At 56.9% G+C, this 14,809-nt stretch overlaps 1 protein-coding gene across 3 annotated transcripts in view; it reads left to right on the forward strand.

The window, feature by feature from the left end:
- Positions 1–14,809, forward strand: part of CACNA1B (calcium voltage-gated channel subunit alpha1 B) — a 214,956-nt gene that overhangs the window by 80,061 nt on the left and 120,086 nt on the right. For all 3 annotated transcript variants that reach the window (XM_061434350.1, XM_061434349.1, XM_061434348.1), the window contains 3 exons: positions 1,508–1,717; positions 5,647–5,759; positions 14,410–14,522. In XM_061434350.1, coding sequence (XP_061290334.1) covers positions 1,508–1,717; positions 5,647–5,759; positions 14,410–14,522 — 436 coding nt within the window. The remainder of the gene's footprint in view (positions 1–1,507; positions 1,718–5,646; positions 5,760–14,409; positions 14,523–14,809) is intronic.

Below are 14,809 nucleotides of genomic sequence, written 5' to 3' on the forward strand. Positions count from 1 at the left end.
TTAATTGGAGGCTAATTACTTTACAATATTGTATTGGTTTTGCCATACATCAACATGAATCCGCCACGGGTGTACACATGCTCCCCATCCTGAACCCCCCTCCCACCTCCCTTCCCGTACCATCCCTCTGGGTCATCCCAGTGCACCATGGGCAAGAGATTTTGTTGAATGAGCCAGTCACGAGGACTTGGCATTGGCTGGTGTCAGGTCATGGACTGGGAGCTGTGTCCTGGCTCAGCCATAGGCTGCGATGAACAGTGTCTTCCGCAGGTGTGGATGGGGTGTGGGTGTGGCATCTAGCGTGCTGGGAATTCCCCATTAGGGCCCTGCTCACCCCCACAAGGGCTGACTGGCAGGTGCTCTTCACCTGCCGTGTGTCTGGCACACAGCATCTCTGTGTGATGCAGCTGCCCCAGAGGCCTCGGCCCGTCTTCATTTAGTGAGTCCAAGAAGATGCCAGCCTGAAACACTCTTGAGTCTGCACACGCACACACCCCTGTGCAAACACGCCTGCCGTCGTGTAACATGCGCACATGCTTCTTCCCCAGGGATGCGGCTAGGCCAGGTGTTCAGAGCCGCCTGTGTTTGAGCACTTGGGGGCACTCAGAGCCTCCAGGCACCCATGAAGTCCGCTCATGCAATTGTCACATGGCACAAGGGGTTGGGGGTGCAGAGGGAAGCCGTGCCCCCCAGAGCTCAGTCTGATCTGGGGCTCAGGCAAAGAACAGACTGGTAAGCCTACGCAGTGCAGTTGGTACAGGATGTGATTTTTGGGGCACTGAGGCCTGTTACTGGAGCCTAGAGAAGGGTGACCTCGGAGCTGAGAAGGAGCTGGGGGGAAGGCACTCCCCTGGGGGCAGTGCAGGGGCTGTGGGCACGGGAGCCGGCGAGGGCAGTTGGGTCTGGCGGGTGAGTGGGGACAGAGGAGCAGCTTCCTGGGCAGACTTTCTGGGCTCTGTGGGCCATGGTCTGCAGCCAAGCCAGACACAAGTGAAGGAGCTTGGCTGTGTTCCAAGACAACTCCTAGAAAAGCGGGTGGTCAGTGGCTCTTGGCCCTGGAGCTACGGAGGGAGGAAAGGCCAGAAACGACAGGACTCCCCAGGTGATGCCAGAAATCAGAGTGGCCTGGGAGCACGGGGACTACCCTCCTGTAAGGTGGCTGGGGCGCTGGGCACCAGAGGCCTGTTTCAATGCAGGCCTCCCAGCCGGAGCCCAGCAGCTATGGAGACCACCCAGGCTCTTGGTTCCCTCATTTGGGAAGCAGGGGTGTGGCCAGGACCCACTCCAGGGGGCACAGGGGCCTTTAGCACAATGTTGGTAGTGGGTCTGACACACGTGGCGCCTGGGATGGAAACAGGCACCCTGAGCCAGGCCAGGGCAAGTGTCCTTGTGGGATGGGGGACACATGCTCTGCGGGTGCGTCTGCAGGGCTCACACTGGCGGAGGGAGAGTGTGCCCTGGGGCCTGCTGGTCACCCACACCCTCAGCGAGCCCCCTGTTCCTGCAGGGTCCCCCTTCGCCCGAGCCAGCCTCAAGAGTGGGAAGACGGAGAGCTCGTCATACTTCCGCAGGAAGGAGAAGATGTTCCGGTTCTTCATCCGGCGCCTGGTGAAGGCGCAGAGCTTCTACTGGGTGGTGCTGTGTGTGGTGGCTCTGAACACGCTGTGCGTGGCCATGGTGCACTACCAGCAGCCCCAGCGGCTCACCACGGCGCTGTGTACGTAGCTGGCCCCGCCTCCCGGGCCCCGCCTCCTCCGAACCACTTCCGGCCCACAGCCTGTGGCGTTGGCGTGCCCTGGGTAGGACCCCTGTGCCGACCGAAGTGCCCCGGGGATCTCTGCTGCAGGCCTGACTGTGCCCAGGCCTGGCCCAGGCTCCAGGAGGCTGGTCTGGTTAGACCCCGTCCATCAGTGTAGTGGGAAACGAGGGAGGGGTCTGGGGAACCGGGATGATGTCTCCTGCCCTAAGGGCTTTCGACCCAGGGACCGAGGGATGCGTCCGCCCTGGATTCCTGAGGAGAAAGAGTCTTGGCTCCCAGGGGTCTCCCAGGGCTCTTCTAGTTGTTTCTGTGTCTTCTTGGTTGGGTGAATCTGGACGTGTCCATGACCAGGGATTACTTACAAACGTGTCCATGAGCCTGAGGACATAGCAGGGGCTATGGGTCGTGACCTGTCTGGCCCTGGTTACAGCTCCAAGGAGGTGAAGAGCTGAGGCCCCTTCCCAGGGACCAGGTTCCTTCACACCCAAGGGCCCTGCAGGGCATGTGCAACAGAAGGTCATGTTTGTTCATTTTGCCTCACGAGAGCTCCAGAGACACTGCATGAATGATTTCTGTCCTGCGGTCAGGAGCCCCTCCTGCCCCTTCCCTGAGGTCAGCGCCTTCAGCCTGCTCGTGTTAGTTCCTGATCTGGAAACAGCCTGCTCTGAGCTTCCACACGTGCCTCCCTCTCTTCCTTTCCATCTCCCTTTCCCTGCGTGCGTGCAGCCACCTAGATGCCCAAGAAAGCCTTTCTCCAGAGAACCCTCCTGGCTCCCAGTTCTGGCCCCCAGCGGACCAGCCACACGGAGCCTAGGCAGCTCTGACCAGGAGCCTGGGCTGCTGTTGCTGGGTTCTTTTGGGCTCTGGATGGACGGCTCCCCGGGTCACTTGAAAATGTGGCTGGGGAGGGCTGTGTTGGGGGCTGGCTCCAGGCTGTTTCCCAGACTTCAATTGCAATCCGTTGCTGGCATGATGGGAAAGGGCAGAGAGAGGAGAAGCAGGAGGGGCCCCGGCTGGCTCCCAGGTGGGGAGGGCGGGCTAAGGAATCAAAGTGTGTGCACTGAGCCCGGTGCCCTGCCCCTGATTCATGTGTCCTGGGCTCAAGACTTGGTGTGGGACCTGGCTTGGGAATGAATTCAGTGTCTCCTTGAGTCCTCAGGCGGTGGTACCCACCCTTGGGCGCTGGGCAGGGGCTGGGGAGACAGGGCTTCCTCCTCACTCGGGCAGTAGTGTGGCTGCTCCCTGGGGCTTCTCGCGAGGCCTTTTCTTCCTGCAAGAAGCCAGCGGTACCCGGTCTGTCTTGTGGTTGCTCCTGTTTCCTGGAGATTTGCCCACTAAGTGGGCTGGAGGGGGCCTGCACGGCCTGGTTGCGTGTCTGATGGCAGGAGCATGAGGCTGGAAGTGCCTATGTGCTGACCGGGCCACAGGCGTCCCTGGCTGCAAATCTGCCCCCTCACTGCCTCATCTTCTCTGTGGTTTCCTGGAAATGCCTGCGTTCATCAGCATCCCCCAGGGAAAATGGCTGGAGGGAGGGGTGGCCTCTGCTGGGTCTGGAGGCATCTGCTCAGTGCTGGGCTGAAGCTGAGGCGGGCTGACCCAGCCCAGGAGGGCAGGCCTGCAGGAGGCAGAGGCAGAAGTGGGGGCTCCCATCAGGACTAGCTCCATCAGAGCTCACCACGGGGCCCTGGCCTGAGGCTGGCCATGCACCTCGCTGTCCGCCTGTCAAATGCACCACCCCCGAGGCACTAAGGACCCCGAGACTGATGCTCAGATGGTGAAGGGGGCCTGGGAGTGGATGCTGTCATGCCGTGAACCCCTGGGCCTGGCAGGATGGACCTGGCCCCCCTCTCCTCTGTCCCTGTGTCCCCACAGTTGCTGTCTTCGTGTTATAACGCAGACATTGTGTAATGTAGTTGCTCTGCTCCCCTAGCCCATGATCTCCTGGAGGGAGGGGTCAGCTGTCTCTAGGGTCAGCTCAGGGCAGCGCAAGGGCCTGCAAGCTGAATGCATACTTCAGGAAGGAACATGTGGATGCCCTTTCTTGGCCTCTGAGGGGAGGCTGAGCATATGAAGTTGAGGGTCTCTTCCTTGGGAGAGGAAAGGAGTGGGCATGTTGTGGAGGCTGTGTTCCAGGTGCCCCCTTTCTTGGAAAGCTTCCCTTTCAGCACTTCCTGGGCTGGTTCCAATAAAGGGCTCCCACTTTGATCTCCTGGGAGCAAGATGGGCCACTGGGTAGCTTCAGCTCCAAGGTCTGGGTGGGGCAGCTAGGAGCCCTGTCTCTTCGGTCTCTCCTTCCAAGACCTGAGCTCCCCTCATGGGGCCCTGGAGTGCAGGGGCCGAGGGGCTCATGTTCCATGCTGGACTCAGGGCACAGCCTTCACATGGCTTCTCCAGGAGGGCTGCTGTTCCATCGCCTTACTCATCCCGGGCATGGCTTGGGTACCCTGCTGGCATTTGGACTGGCTTCAGAGGCCAGGCAGGTGGTGATTGTCCATGTACCCGGGTCGCCTACCCGAGACCTTCTTGGGCCGTATGAACTATCACACATCTGTGAGGCATGCTGCCCAGTGGGCAGTGGAACTGGTGTCTTTGCTTGTCTGGGGTCTCAGCTGCTGCAGAGCTGCCTGGGGAGGCCTGTGTGTCTGTGCAGCACATGGGGGAGAGCAGTTTCAGGGTGCACACGGAGGGCAGGACGTGTGTGACCCTCTCTTCCACCTTCTGTTTGAGCAGAAGCTGCTTGAGGGCCAGTCTCCCAACCAGTCTGGATGCAGAGGCCCTGGGGCCACCACGCGGGTGACTGCCTGGTGGCCTGACCCCTGTGTCCCTGGCCTGTGGGGGCTCTGCCCTTCACGCTCCACTGCTTCCCTGGCCCCATGCTCTGGGGTCAGAGGCCACAGTGCCTTTGGCTCACTGTCTGAAATGATGCATGGATTCCAGCTTTGGGTGGAGGATCAAAAACAGCGACCTTGTTCTGATCCCTGGAATTCCTGGTTTGGCCAGCCTGTCAGGGGCTAAACTTGGCTGTGTCTCCTGCAGTCTGCGGTCTTGTACAGCTTCTGGACGGTTCTTCCTGTTCTGACCCTGCCTTCTGCTCAGGCTGGGTTGGAGTAGTGTCTCTGTGCCTTGAATTCCCAGGATGACCCTCAGGTCCAGTGTGGCCTCCCTTCAGTCCTGCAGCAGGGTCAGCCCTGCCAGTGGCAGGTCCCTGGGCTGAAGCAGGCCCTGCTCTCTACTGCCACCTGCCGGGCCCAGCCTGCAGGGAGCTGAAGGCACCACACCCACAGGGGTCCTATGTGACTCCCCAGAGCCCCGAGCAAGTGTGGGTGCCTCCTGGGAGACTCGTACTATGGGGGTCTGCGGGTGTTGGGTGGTCAGGATGCTCTCCTTTAGTGGGGTGAGCCTGTGGACAGAGTTAAAACCAGACATGGTGCTGTGAGTCCAGGAGGGTCAGGGCGGTCCCTGCAGAGAAACTGGCGTTCTGGCCCAGGGTCCTCGCAGAGGGACTCCAGTTGCAGTTGGTGTGTGGATCAGGGAATGAGACTGAAGGGAGAAGGAAGGGTCCACAGCCGTCCAGCATCTCCAGGGGGTTGGGCGCCTCCTGCCTGACCACCTAAGTCCTCTGGGAGACTTGGGCCCTTGACCTAGACTCACTCCCGAACCTGGTCCTGGGAGCCTGGGCACTCGCCTCGCAAGCTGGAAGGAGCACCTCTCTGCGTCACGTCCTCTGCTCGCTGCTTTGTCCTGGGCTGAGGCTGGAGCTCAGAGCCGCAGACCAGGCCTGGAAGCTGCCCCCTGGATCGGCCCAGAGGTCTGGTGTCCTCCGGTCTGGACTGAGCCAGGCGGGAGGAGGCCGCGAGCTAATCCCCCTCTTCTCCGGCTTCTCCTAGACTTTGCAGAGTTTGTTTTCCTGGGTCTCTTCCTCACAGAGATGTCCCTGAAGATGTATGGCCTGGGGCCCAGGAGCTACTTCCGGTCCTCCTTCAACTGCTTCGATTTCGGGGTGAGTAAGCCGCCTCATCAGGGATGCCTGCGGTGGGTCCAGGTGGGCCCACCGTGTCCTGGCCTGAGAGCACGTGCAGCCCGCCCCCACAGCGCCAAACCCAGTGTGAGCTGGGGTCTGGAACAGAGCTGGGTTGGGGGACTGATGCCCCCAGGTGGGAAAGGCAGCCTGCTGACAGGGGAGGCCCGTCCTGGTCTGGTCCTTACCGGTGCGGGCGTCGGCCACGGGGCAGCCTCATTCCCGTCCTGACCTGTCTGCAGTCCCAAGATCAGCTCAAGCCTCTGTGGCTTCCTCCGTGCTTGGTAGATGATCTTCTAAATGTGTTGCTGCTATCCCGTGGAGGCTCAAGGAGGCTGTGGTCCTGACCCTATTCTGCAAGTCTGGCCTGGGCAGACCTGGACACATGTACCAGATTTTCCTGGGAGGCTGGAGGGGAGCAGTGGGCCCAGGTCCCTTCAGCAGCCTCTGCAGTGCGGGAGGCCTGGAAGGCAGGTGCTTCTGAGGCTCACCGTGGACGAGCGCAGGCCCTGGGCGGCGAGGAAGCCCCTTCCCTGGGCCCTGCCGTTGTGCAGGGTGCTGCCCTGTGCTGGCCCCAGAGCCCGAGGATGGGCACTGTTGACACCTGCGCACGGCGGAGTTCTGACCTGGGGAGGGCCTGAGCGAGAAGCGGCCATGCCTCAGCCCAGGGAGGCCTTGCCCTTCTGCAGCCTTCTCAGTAGCCAGGCAGGGAGGCTGGGCCTTGTGCAAAGGGAAGCTTCGGCCTGAGGTGGAGTTTGCCTTTTCCTCTCCGTGACGCGGCGCAGCTGACAGGTGCGGTCCGTGCGTGTGTCGGGTCCTCACGACTCGCTTCACGCATGAGTGTCGGGGGACACTCTTTGATGGGCACAGGGCTGCCCAGCTCGTATGCAGGATGGTCCGCACTGGAGTCCACGCGGTGGTCGCACACCTGCCGCACTGCCTGCGCCTGCGCGGGGAAGGCAGCGGCTGCCTCGGCGCTCTCGGGCTCGTGGGCACCCGTGACCTTGGTGGATGGTTGGGAGCAGCCAACACTTCTGCTCCTTTGCCTTCTTGGTTACAAAGGAAGAGAGAAAGCTTGGTGTATGTAGGCAGAGGGGACCCAGTCGGGGAGGAGCCTTCAGAGTGATGGTCATCTGGGAACCGGGTAGGTCCCAGGACAGGGAATAATTTTCATAGAAGCTAACAATTACTCCAGAACTTATCAGCTTAAAGTGTAAGTGAAGTGGAAGTGAAACTGAAGTTGCTCAGTCGTGTCCGACTCTTTGCCACCCCGTGGACTATATAGCCCACCAGGCTCCTCCATCCATGGGATTCTCCAGGCAAGAGTACTGGAGTGGGTTGCCATTTCCTTCTCTAGGGGATCTTCCCGACCCAGGGATCGAACCCAGGTCTCCCGCATTGTAGGCAGACACTTTACCGTCTGAGCCACCAGGGAAGTCCTGGTTATCAGCTTAAAACAAGTATCTATTATCTCACAGTTCCTAAGGGTCAGGTGTCCAGGTGTGGCTTGACAGGGTACCTGTGGCCTGGGGTCCCTCACGAGGTCACAGTCCAGCTGAAGCCAGAGGTGCAGCCAGCCTGAGGCTTGATTAGGACTGGAGGGTTACGTTAAGGCCCACTAGAGACTGTTGAAAAGACTGGCTTGTCATGGGTCACTGGCCGTGCCCCCCACAGCCGCGGCCTCTCCGTGGGCTGCTCAAGTGTCCTCACCATGCCGTAACTCACGACGTGAGTACCAGAGAGAGGCTGCAGGAAGCAGTCGCAGGGGAGCCAGCTGCCAGCTGTGCTATTGTATCTGTCAGGAGGAGTCAATAGGCCAGCCCACCTTTCATGGGGAAGACTGTTACCAGGATCCAGGGGTCCGTGCGGGCCGTCCTCGGGGCTGCCTGCCACGGTCTGCTGATCTAGCTTCTTCCTGTGTAAGATACACTCAGCCACGCTCCCCACTCCCCGCCTCACTCTACTGCAGCATCAGCTCAAAGGCAGAATCTCATCATCCAAATTGGACCCAGGTCTGGCTGAGGCTCCACAGTTTCTCTAGATCTTAGAGCCATGAAACACGAGAGACAAGGTACTCAGGCCCATGCCCCACATACAGTGGAGGCTGGGCAGGGGCAGCTGTTCTACAGCTTCCTGTTCAAAATGGGGACCCTGGACATACGGAAGGGCTGGTTAGAGTCCAGCAAATTTTGGGAGAATCCCTGACTGGTTCTCAGGTCTAGGAACCCCTGGTCCCCTTTGCTAGTTCTAGGTCCAGGTGCCCCTGGGCCCCTTTCCTGCTTCCTGGTCTGGAGCCCTCTGAGTCTTCTTTCTTAGTTCTAGATCTGGGTGCCCCCTGAGTCCCCTTTCCTAGTTCTTGGTCTGGGATCCTCCAGTCCATTTTTCGAGTTCTAGGTCTGGGATCCCCTGGTCCGCTTTCCTAGTTCTAGGTCTGAAATCCCCTTGCTCTCCTTTCTGAGTTCTAGGTCTGGGATTGAAACCATTTACCTCAGATTGGGACTTGAACCCAAGTGCCGGACTCAAACCCAACCAAAGCCCACGGTACCTGGTTTCAGGACCTAATGAAGCTCAGGTTCTTGATGTAACATCACAGAAAGAATTCAGTGAGAGACAAAGTGATAGGTAAGAAGTGGATTTGTTCAGATTCAGAGAGAAGCACGCTCTACCGTGTGGGCCATCGCAGAGGGTGAGTGTGCCCACGGAAGGTGGTGTGGTTAGTTTTTATAGGCTGAATAATTTTATATGCTAATGGGTGGGAGAATTGTTCCAGCTATTTTTGGGAAGGAGTGGAGATTTCCAGGGTTTGGGCCACCGCCCACTCCTTGGTCTTTTGACAGCGCTTTGGAACTGTCGTGGTGCCTCTGGGTGTGTCGTTTCATGTGCTGATTGAAGCTCAAGGCTTAGTCTTGTCTGCCTTCTTGGTCCCATTTGATTCTAACTGGTTTATGTTGTGTCCATGAGCTATGCCATTCTTTCAAAAGTTGTGTCCTGCCCCTTTCCCTCCTGTTACTGGGATCCCCAGTTACTGGGCTCCCCCTGGTCCCCTTTCCTAGTTCTAGGTCTGGGCTCTCCCTGGCCCCTTTTCCTAGTTCTAAGTCTGGGCTCCCCCTGGCCCCCTTTCCTAGTTCTAGATCTGGGTGCCTCCTGGTCCCCTTTCCTGGTTCTAGGTCTGGGCTCCCCCTGGTCCCCTTTCCTAGTTCTAAGTCTGGTTGCCTCCTGGTCCCCTTTCCTAGTTCTAAGTCTGGGCTCCCCCTGGCCCCCTTTCCTAGTTCTAGATCTGGGAGCCCCCTGGTCCCCTTTCCTGGTTCTAGATGTGGGAGCCCCTGGTCTTCTTTCCTAGTTCTAGGTCTGGGAGCCCCCTGGTCCTCTTTCCTAGTTCTAAGTCTGGGCTCCCCCTGGTCCCCTTTCCTGGTTCTAGGTGTGGGAGCCCCTGGTCTTCTTTCCTTAAAAGTGGTAAGCATTCTAGCTGAGGTTTCCTTGACCTGCTTCATATTTAGTGGAGTTTGGGGAATCCAAAAGCCTCATTCTGTTTTCTGCACTTTGACCCGAGCTGGTGATGCTTTTGCACGTATAATCCTTTAGAGCGTGCTGTGGTGTGTCTTCCTGTGTTTCCCTCTGTTGGACGGAAGCCGTGCCTACAGCGCTCTTAGGGATCAGCCTCCTTGGCCTGAGCTGCTGCTGAGATGGCCAAGGTCAACACCCTTCCACGTCCTGGAGAGGAAAGGACTTGTGGGCCCATTTGGAGTCTCACCTTACATCCCTTTGAAAGGCTAGAAAGTCGCGGAATGTGCTCTGAGACCCATCTTTCATCGTTTGGGATCTTGCATACCAGACACTATTGTGCCTTTGGCTTCATTTTTAGACCATGTCATCTCTCTCTTTTTAAAAAGTTTATTTATTTTTAATTGAAGGATAATTGTTTTACAATATTGTGTTTGTTTCTTCCACACATCAACACGAATCAGCCGTAAGTATTCATGTGTCCCCTTCCTCTTGCACCTCCCTCCCAGCTCCCACCCTGTCCCACCCTCTGGTTGTCACAGAGCCCCAGCTTGAGTTCCCTGAGCCACACGGCAGATCCCCACTGGCTGTCCATCTTACACAAGGTGATGCATACGCTTCTGTGCCTCTCTCCGTTCGTGGCATCCTCTCCTTCCTGCCACCCTGCCCCACGTCCACGGTGTTGTCCAGTCACTCAGTTGTGTCCGGCTCTTTGTGACCCCGTGGACCACAGCACACTAGACTTCCCTGTCCTTCACTATCTCCCAGAGTTTTCTCAAACTCATGTCCATTGAGTTGATGATACCATCCAACCATCTCATCCTCTGTTTCCCCCTTCTGCCCTTGATCTTTCCCAGAATCAGGATCTTTTCCAACGATTCAGCTCTTCACATCAGGTGGCCAAAGTATTGAAGCTTCAGCTTCAGCATCAGTCCTTCCAATGAATATTCAGAGTTGATTTCCTTTAGGATTGACTGGTTTGATGTCCTTGCTGTCCAAGGGGCTCTCAAGAGTATTCTCCAGTACCACAGTTGAAAAGCATCAGTTATTCAAAGCTCAGCCTTCTTTATGGTTCAACTCTCACATCCATACATGACTACTGGAAAAAACAGCTTTGGGTTTGTTGGCAAGTGATGCCTCTGCTTTTTAACATGCTGTCTAGGTTTGTCATAACTTTTCTTCCAGGGAGCAAGCGTCTTTTAATTTAATGGCTGCAGTCACCATCTGCAGGACTTCCCTGATAGCTCAGTTAGTAAAGAATCCATCTGCAATGCAGGAGACCCTGGTTTGATTCCTGGGTTAGGAAGATCTGCTGGAGAAGGGATAGGCTACTCAAGCCAGCTTTCTTGGGCTTCCCTTGTGACTCAGCTGGTAAAGAATCTTCCTGCAGTGTGGGAAACCTGGGTTCGAGCCCTGGGTTTGGAAGATCCCCTGAATAAGGGAAAGGTTGCCCACTCCATATGCTGGCTTATACAGTCCATGGGGTTGCAAAGAGTTGAGCATGACTGGGCATGACTGAGCGACTTTGGCTTGCACCATCTGCAGTGATTTTGGAGCCCAAGAAAAAGTCTGTCACTGTTGGCGTTTCCCCCCCATCTATTTGCCATGAAGTGATGGGACTGGATGCCATGATCTTTGCTTTTTGAATGTTGAGTTTTAAGCCAGCTTTTCACTCCCCTCTTTCACTTTCATCATGAGGCTCTTCAGTTCCTCTTCAGTTTCTGTCATTTGTGCTCATTTCAGATGCTGGCAAGATAATGCTCAAGCTAGGCTTCAACAGTATGTGAACCAAGAACTTCTAAATGTACAAGCTGAATTTAGAACAGGCAGAGGAACCAGAGATCAAATTGGCAACATCCACTGGATCAGAAAAATATCTGCTTCATTGAGTATCAGTTCAGTTCAGTTTAGTTGCTCAATCGTGTCCAGCTCTTTGCAACCCCATGGACTGTAGCACCCCAGGCTCCCCTGCCCTTCACCAATTCCTGGAGTTTACTCAAACTCATGTCAGTAGAGTCGGTGATGATATCCAACCATCTCATCCTCTGTCATCCCCTTCTCCTCCTGCCTTCAATCTTTCCCAGCATCAGGGTCTTTTCCAATGAGTCAGTTCTTCACATCAGGTGGACTAAAGTATTGGAGTTTCAGCTTCAGCATCAGTCCTTCCAATGAACACCCAGGACTGATCTCCTTTAGGATGGACTGGTTGGATCTCCTTGCTGTCCAAGGGACTCTCAAGAGTCTTCTCCAACACCACAGTTCAAAAGCATCAATTCTTTGGCTCTGAGCTTTCCTTATGGTCCAACTCTCACATCCATATATGACTACTGGAAAAATCATAGCTTTGACTAGACAGACCTTTGTTGGCAAAGTAATGGTTCTGCTTTATAATATGCTGTCTAGGTTGGTCATTGACTATGGATCACAACAAAGTGTGGAAAATTCTTAAAGAGATGGGAATATCAGACCACTTTACCTACCTCCTGAGAAATCTGTATGCAGATCAAGAAGCAACAGTTAGAATCAGACATGGAAAAATAGACTGTTTCAAAGTTGGGAAAGGAATACATCAAGGCTGTATGTTGTTACTCTGCTTATTTAACGTATATGCAGAGGGGTGGTGGTTTAGTCACCAAGTCTTGTCTGACTCTTGCAATCCCATGGACTGTAGCCCACCAGGCTCCTCTGTCTGTGGGATTTCCCAGGCAAGAATGCTGGAGTGGGTTGCCATTTCCTTCTCCATATATGTAGAGTACATCGTGCAAAATGCTGGGTTGGGTGAATCACAAGCTGGAATGACCCTTACGGGGGAGTCAGCAGCCTCAGATATGCGGGTGACACAGCGCCCTTAGGTCTGCTCTCTGTCTGCACCGCCACTGCTCCCCGGCGGATAGGCTCATCAGCGCCAGCTCTCTAGATTCTATTTATGCTTGTATTAATACAGGATATTTTCCTCTCTCTTTCTGACTTACTTCATTCCGTATAATAGGCTCTCGATTCATCCACCTCATTAGCACTGACTCAAATGGCATGCCATCTCTAAACACGGCCTCGTTTGTTCTGGAGAGACTGAGCAGTTTCCCAGCCAGCCACTTGTGGCCTCTGTGTACCTAACAGCGCTTCCCTCAGCGCCCCTCCTCTTGGCTGCGTGGACGCATCCCGGCCAAGCCCCAGCGCGGGAGGCACGCCTCCTGCTCTCCGTGTGGCTGTGGGCCCCGTGGGGCTCTCTGCCTGCTCCCCTCCGTAGTCTCCCATGACTCCCTCACCCTGCTGCAGACCGTGCCTGCGGAGTCTTCGGAGTCCGGAATCCCTGAAGGAATGTGTTCAGGGTGGGCCAGGCGTTCATTCACGTGCTGCTCCGTGCCGCTCCGCCCCGCGGGGTTTCTAGTTTAGCAGCACTGTGCGCCTGCTTCCAGCATTGATGTTGACTTCCCTTTCTGGGTGTCAGTTCACCCCAGGCTTTGGTGCCTTAAAGCAGCCAGCGTCTGTCCTCTCATTCTGGCGGTTGGCAGTCGGGCTATGGCTCGTTGGGTCCCTCATGAGGTTCAGTGAGGGCCCCTTCCAAGCTTGTGCTCGTGGCTGCTGACAGACCTCAGGAAGACATTCTCCAGGCCCACTCTGGTGGCTGTTGGTCATGTGGGCCTCTGCTCAGGCTGCCCCCCTGTCCTCAGAGGGCTGAGGGCACCAAGGCAAAGCCCCGGTCCTCCTGTAACTCCTTTCAGAGGTGCCATCCCATCCTGTTTGTTGGGTTCTGCTTGCTAAAGGTGGCTCACTAGGTCCAACCTACCTTCCAGGGGACAGGGGGGGACAAGGGGTGAGCCCCGGGCAGTGGGATCGTTGGGGACCATCTGAAAGGCCACCTACGTCATAAACCAAGGTGAGCACATTTTGAGGATTAATGTGAAGTAGGAGATGCACTGGGAGACTGACAGTGGGAAGCAAGTAGGTTTAGAAAATGACAGCGTTCGACCCTGGGGACGCGTGACGCTCAGAAAGATTGGTGGTGATGGTTGGAGTGCCAAGGGCAGACATGACGAGCTCATCCCATTTGCTGCTCTGTAGGGTCAAAGTGGGCGCGGCAGCTGCGGGCAGGTCTGCAGTCCTCTGAGTGGTGTGCTGCGTCCCGGCTGGGGAGGCAGGCAGCGGAAGGCTGTGCGGCAGCACAGCAGGACGCAGGCCGTGGACCAGTGCTCGCCCGCGGAGGCCACTGCCCCCATCAGTCGCTGTTTCTCAGGCTTGGTGAGGATGTTGATGCCAAGCCGATCGTGTTTGTGGTTGGTATGAAGTGGGTGGAAGTGACTCAGACCTTGGGTGATGAGTGAGCCACACAGCAAAGTGGAATTTAGGAGACTGATGTTCACAGGGGAGTTCTCCACGCCAGCTGCAGAAGCCGGGTTAGCAGGAGTAAGGATTAACCACACGCGTGAGGAGCACGCAGCACTCACGCTGACTGTGGTGTGCCCAGCAAGGCGCAGTGGCAGGGAGGGAACTCCCTTTGGGCACTGTTGGCAAGGGATCGCTGTGCTCCAGCCCCACTGCTCTGTCCTTTCTGAGTCCCTTGCACCAGACTCACTGTGCTGGGAGTGACTGGAGGCGGGTCAGGCCTCTGACCCACAAGCCCCAGTCCGCTAGTGTGGTCAGCGATCGGGATGACCCTTGGTGAAACGAGAGGGCGGGCTAGTCCCTGTCTGTCCTTGGAGGCATTTGTTGGCTCCTAGTATTCGGGGGAAGACAATATACAGTTATGAATTGGAACGTCTCAGAGGGGACAAGACCCAACAGGGGATGTTACAGGAAGCTGAGTCTGCTGGTCTGTGTGGACACAGCCTAACAGTCAAGGCTGTCTGAGGCAGTGTGCTGGCCCAGAGGGGTCACCTGGCTATGATAAACCACAGGGGAGGCATGTACAAGGAGTCTTTAAGATTTGCCAAGAAACCTGCAGGCCAGACCCGCTCTGTGTCCTGTGTCTTCCTGGTGTGTCTGTGGCTCCCAGAGTCTGCAGGAGCTCCGTGGGAGGCCCCTGCCTCATGTTGACTCATCTGGCTTGAGCTTCGGACAGGGAGCCAGGGCCAATGCTTCCGGAGACACATGGCCACAGCTCTGCCCTGGGCCGATCCTGTCTCTGTTGCAGGTCATTGTGGGGAGCATTTTCGAAGTGGTCTGGGCGGCCATCAAGCCAGGAACCTCCTTTGGCATCAGTGTGCTGCGGGCGCTGCGGCTGCTGAGAATCTTCAAAGTCACCAAGTATGTCGTCCATGTGCTGGCGGGGGCGGTGGTTCCTGCCATGTGCTCCGGAGTGGGGGGAGGGGATTCCTGTCGTCCCTGTGCTCTGGGGGTGCGGGGGGTGGGGTGGGGGGGGATTCCCTGTGCTGGAGGCCCTGTGCTCCGGGGGTGGGCAGGAGTTCCTCCAGGGCTGGAGGGGGAGTTCCTGGGGAGGGGTCGGTGAGGGGAGTTCCTCCTCCTCAGCTCCTGGGGGTGGTAGGGCACGTCCCCAGGAGCAGTGCCTGTGTTGCCTGGTTCCCATGCTGCCT

Source organism: Bos javanicus, chromosome 11 (genome assembly GCF_032452875.1).
Source record: "Bos javanicus breed banteng chromosome 11, ARS-OSU_banteng_1.0, whole genome shotgun sequence".
Taxonomy (NCBI): Eukaryota; Metazoa; Chordata; class Mammalia; order Artiodactyla; family Bovidae; genus Bos; species Bos javanicus.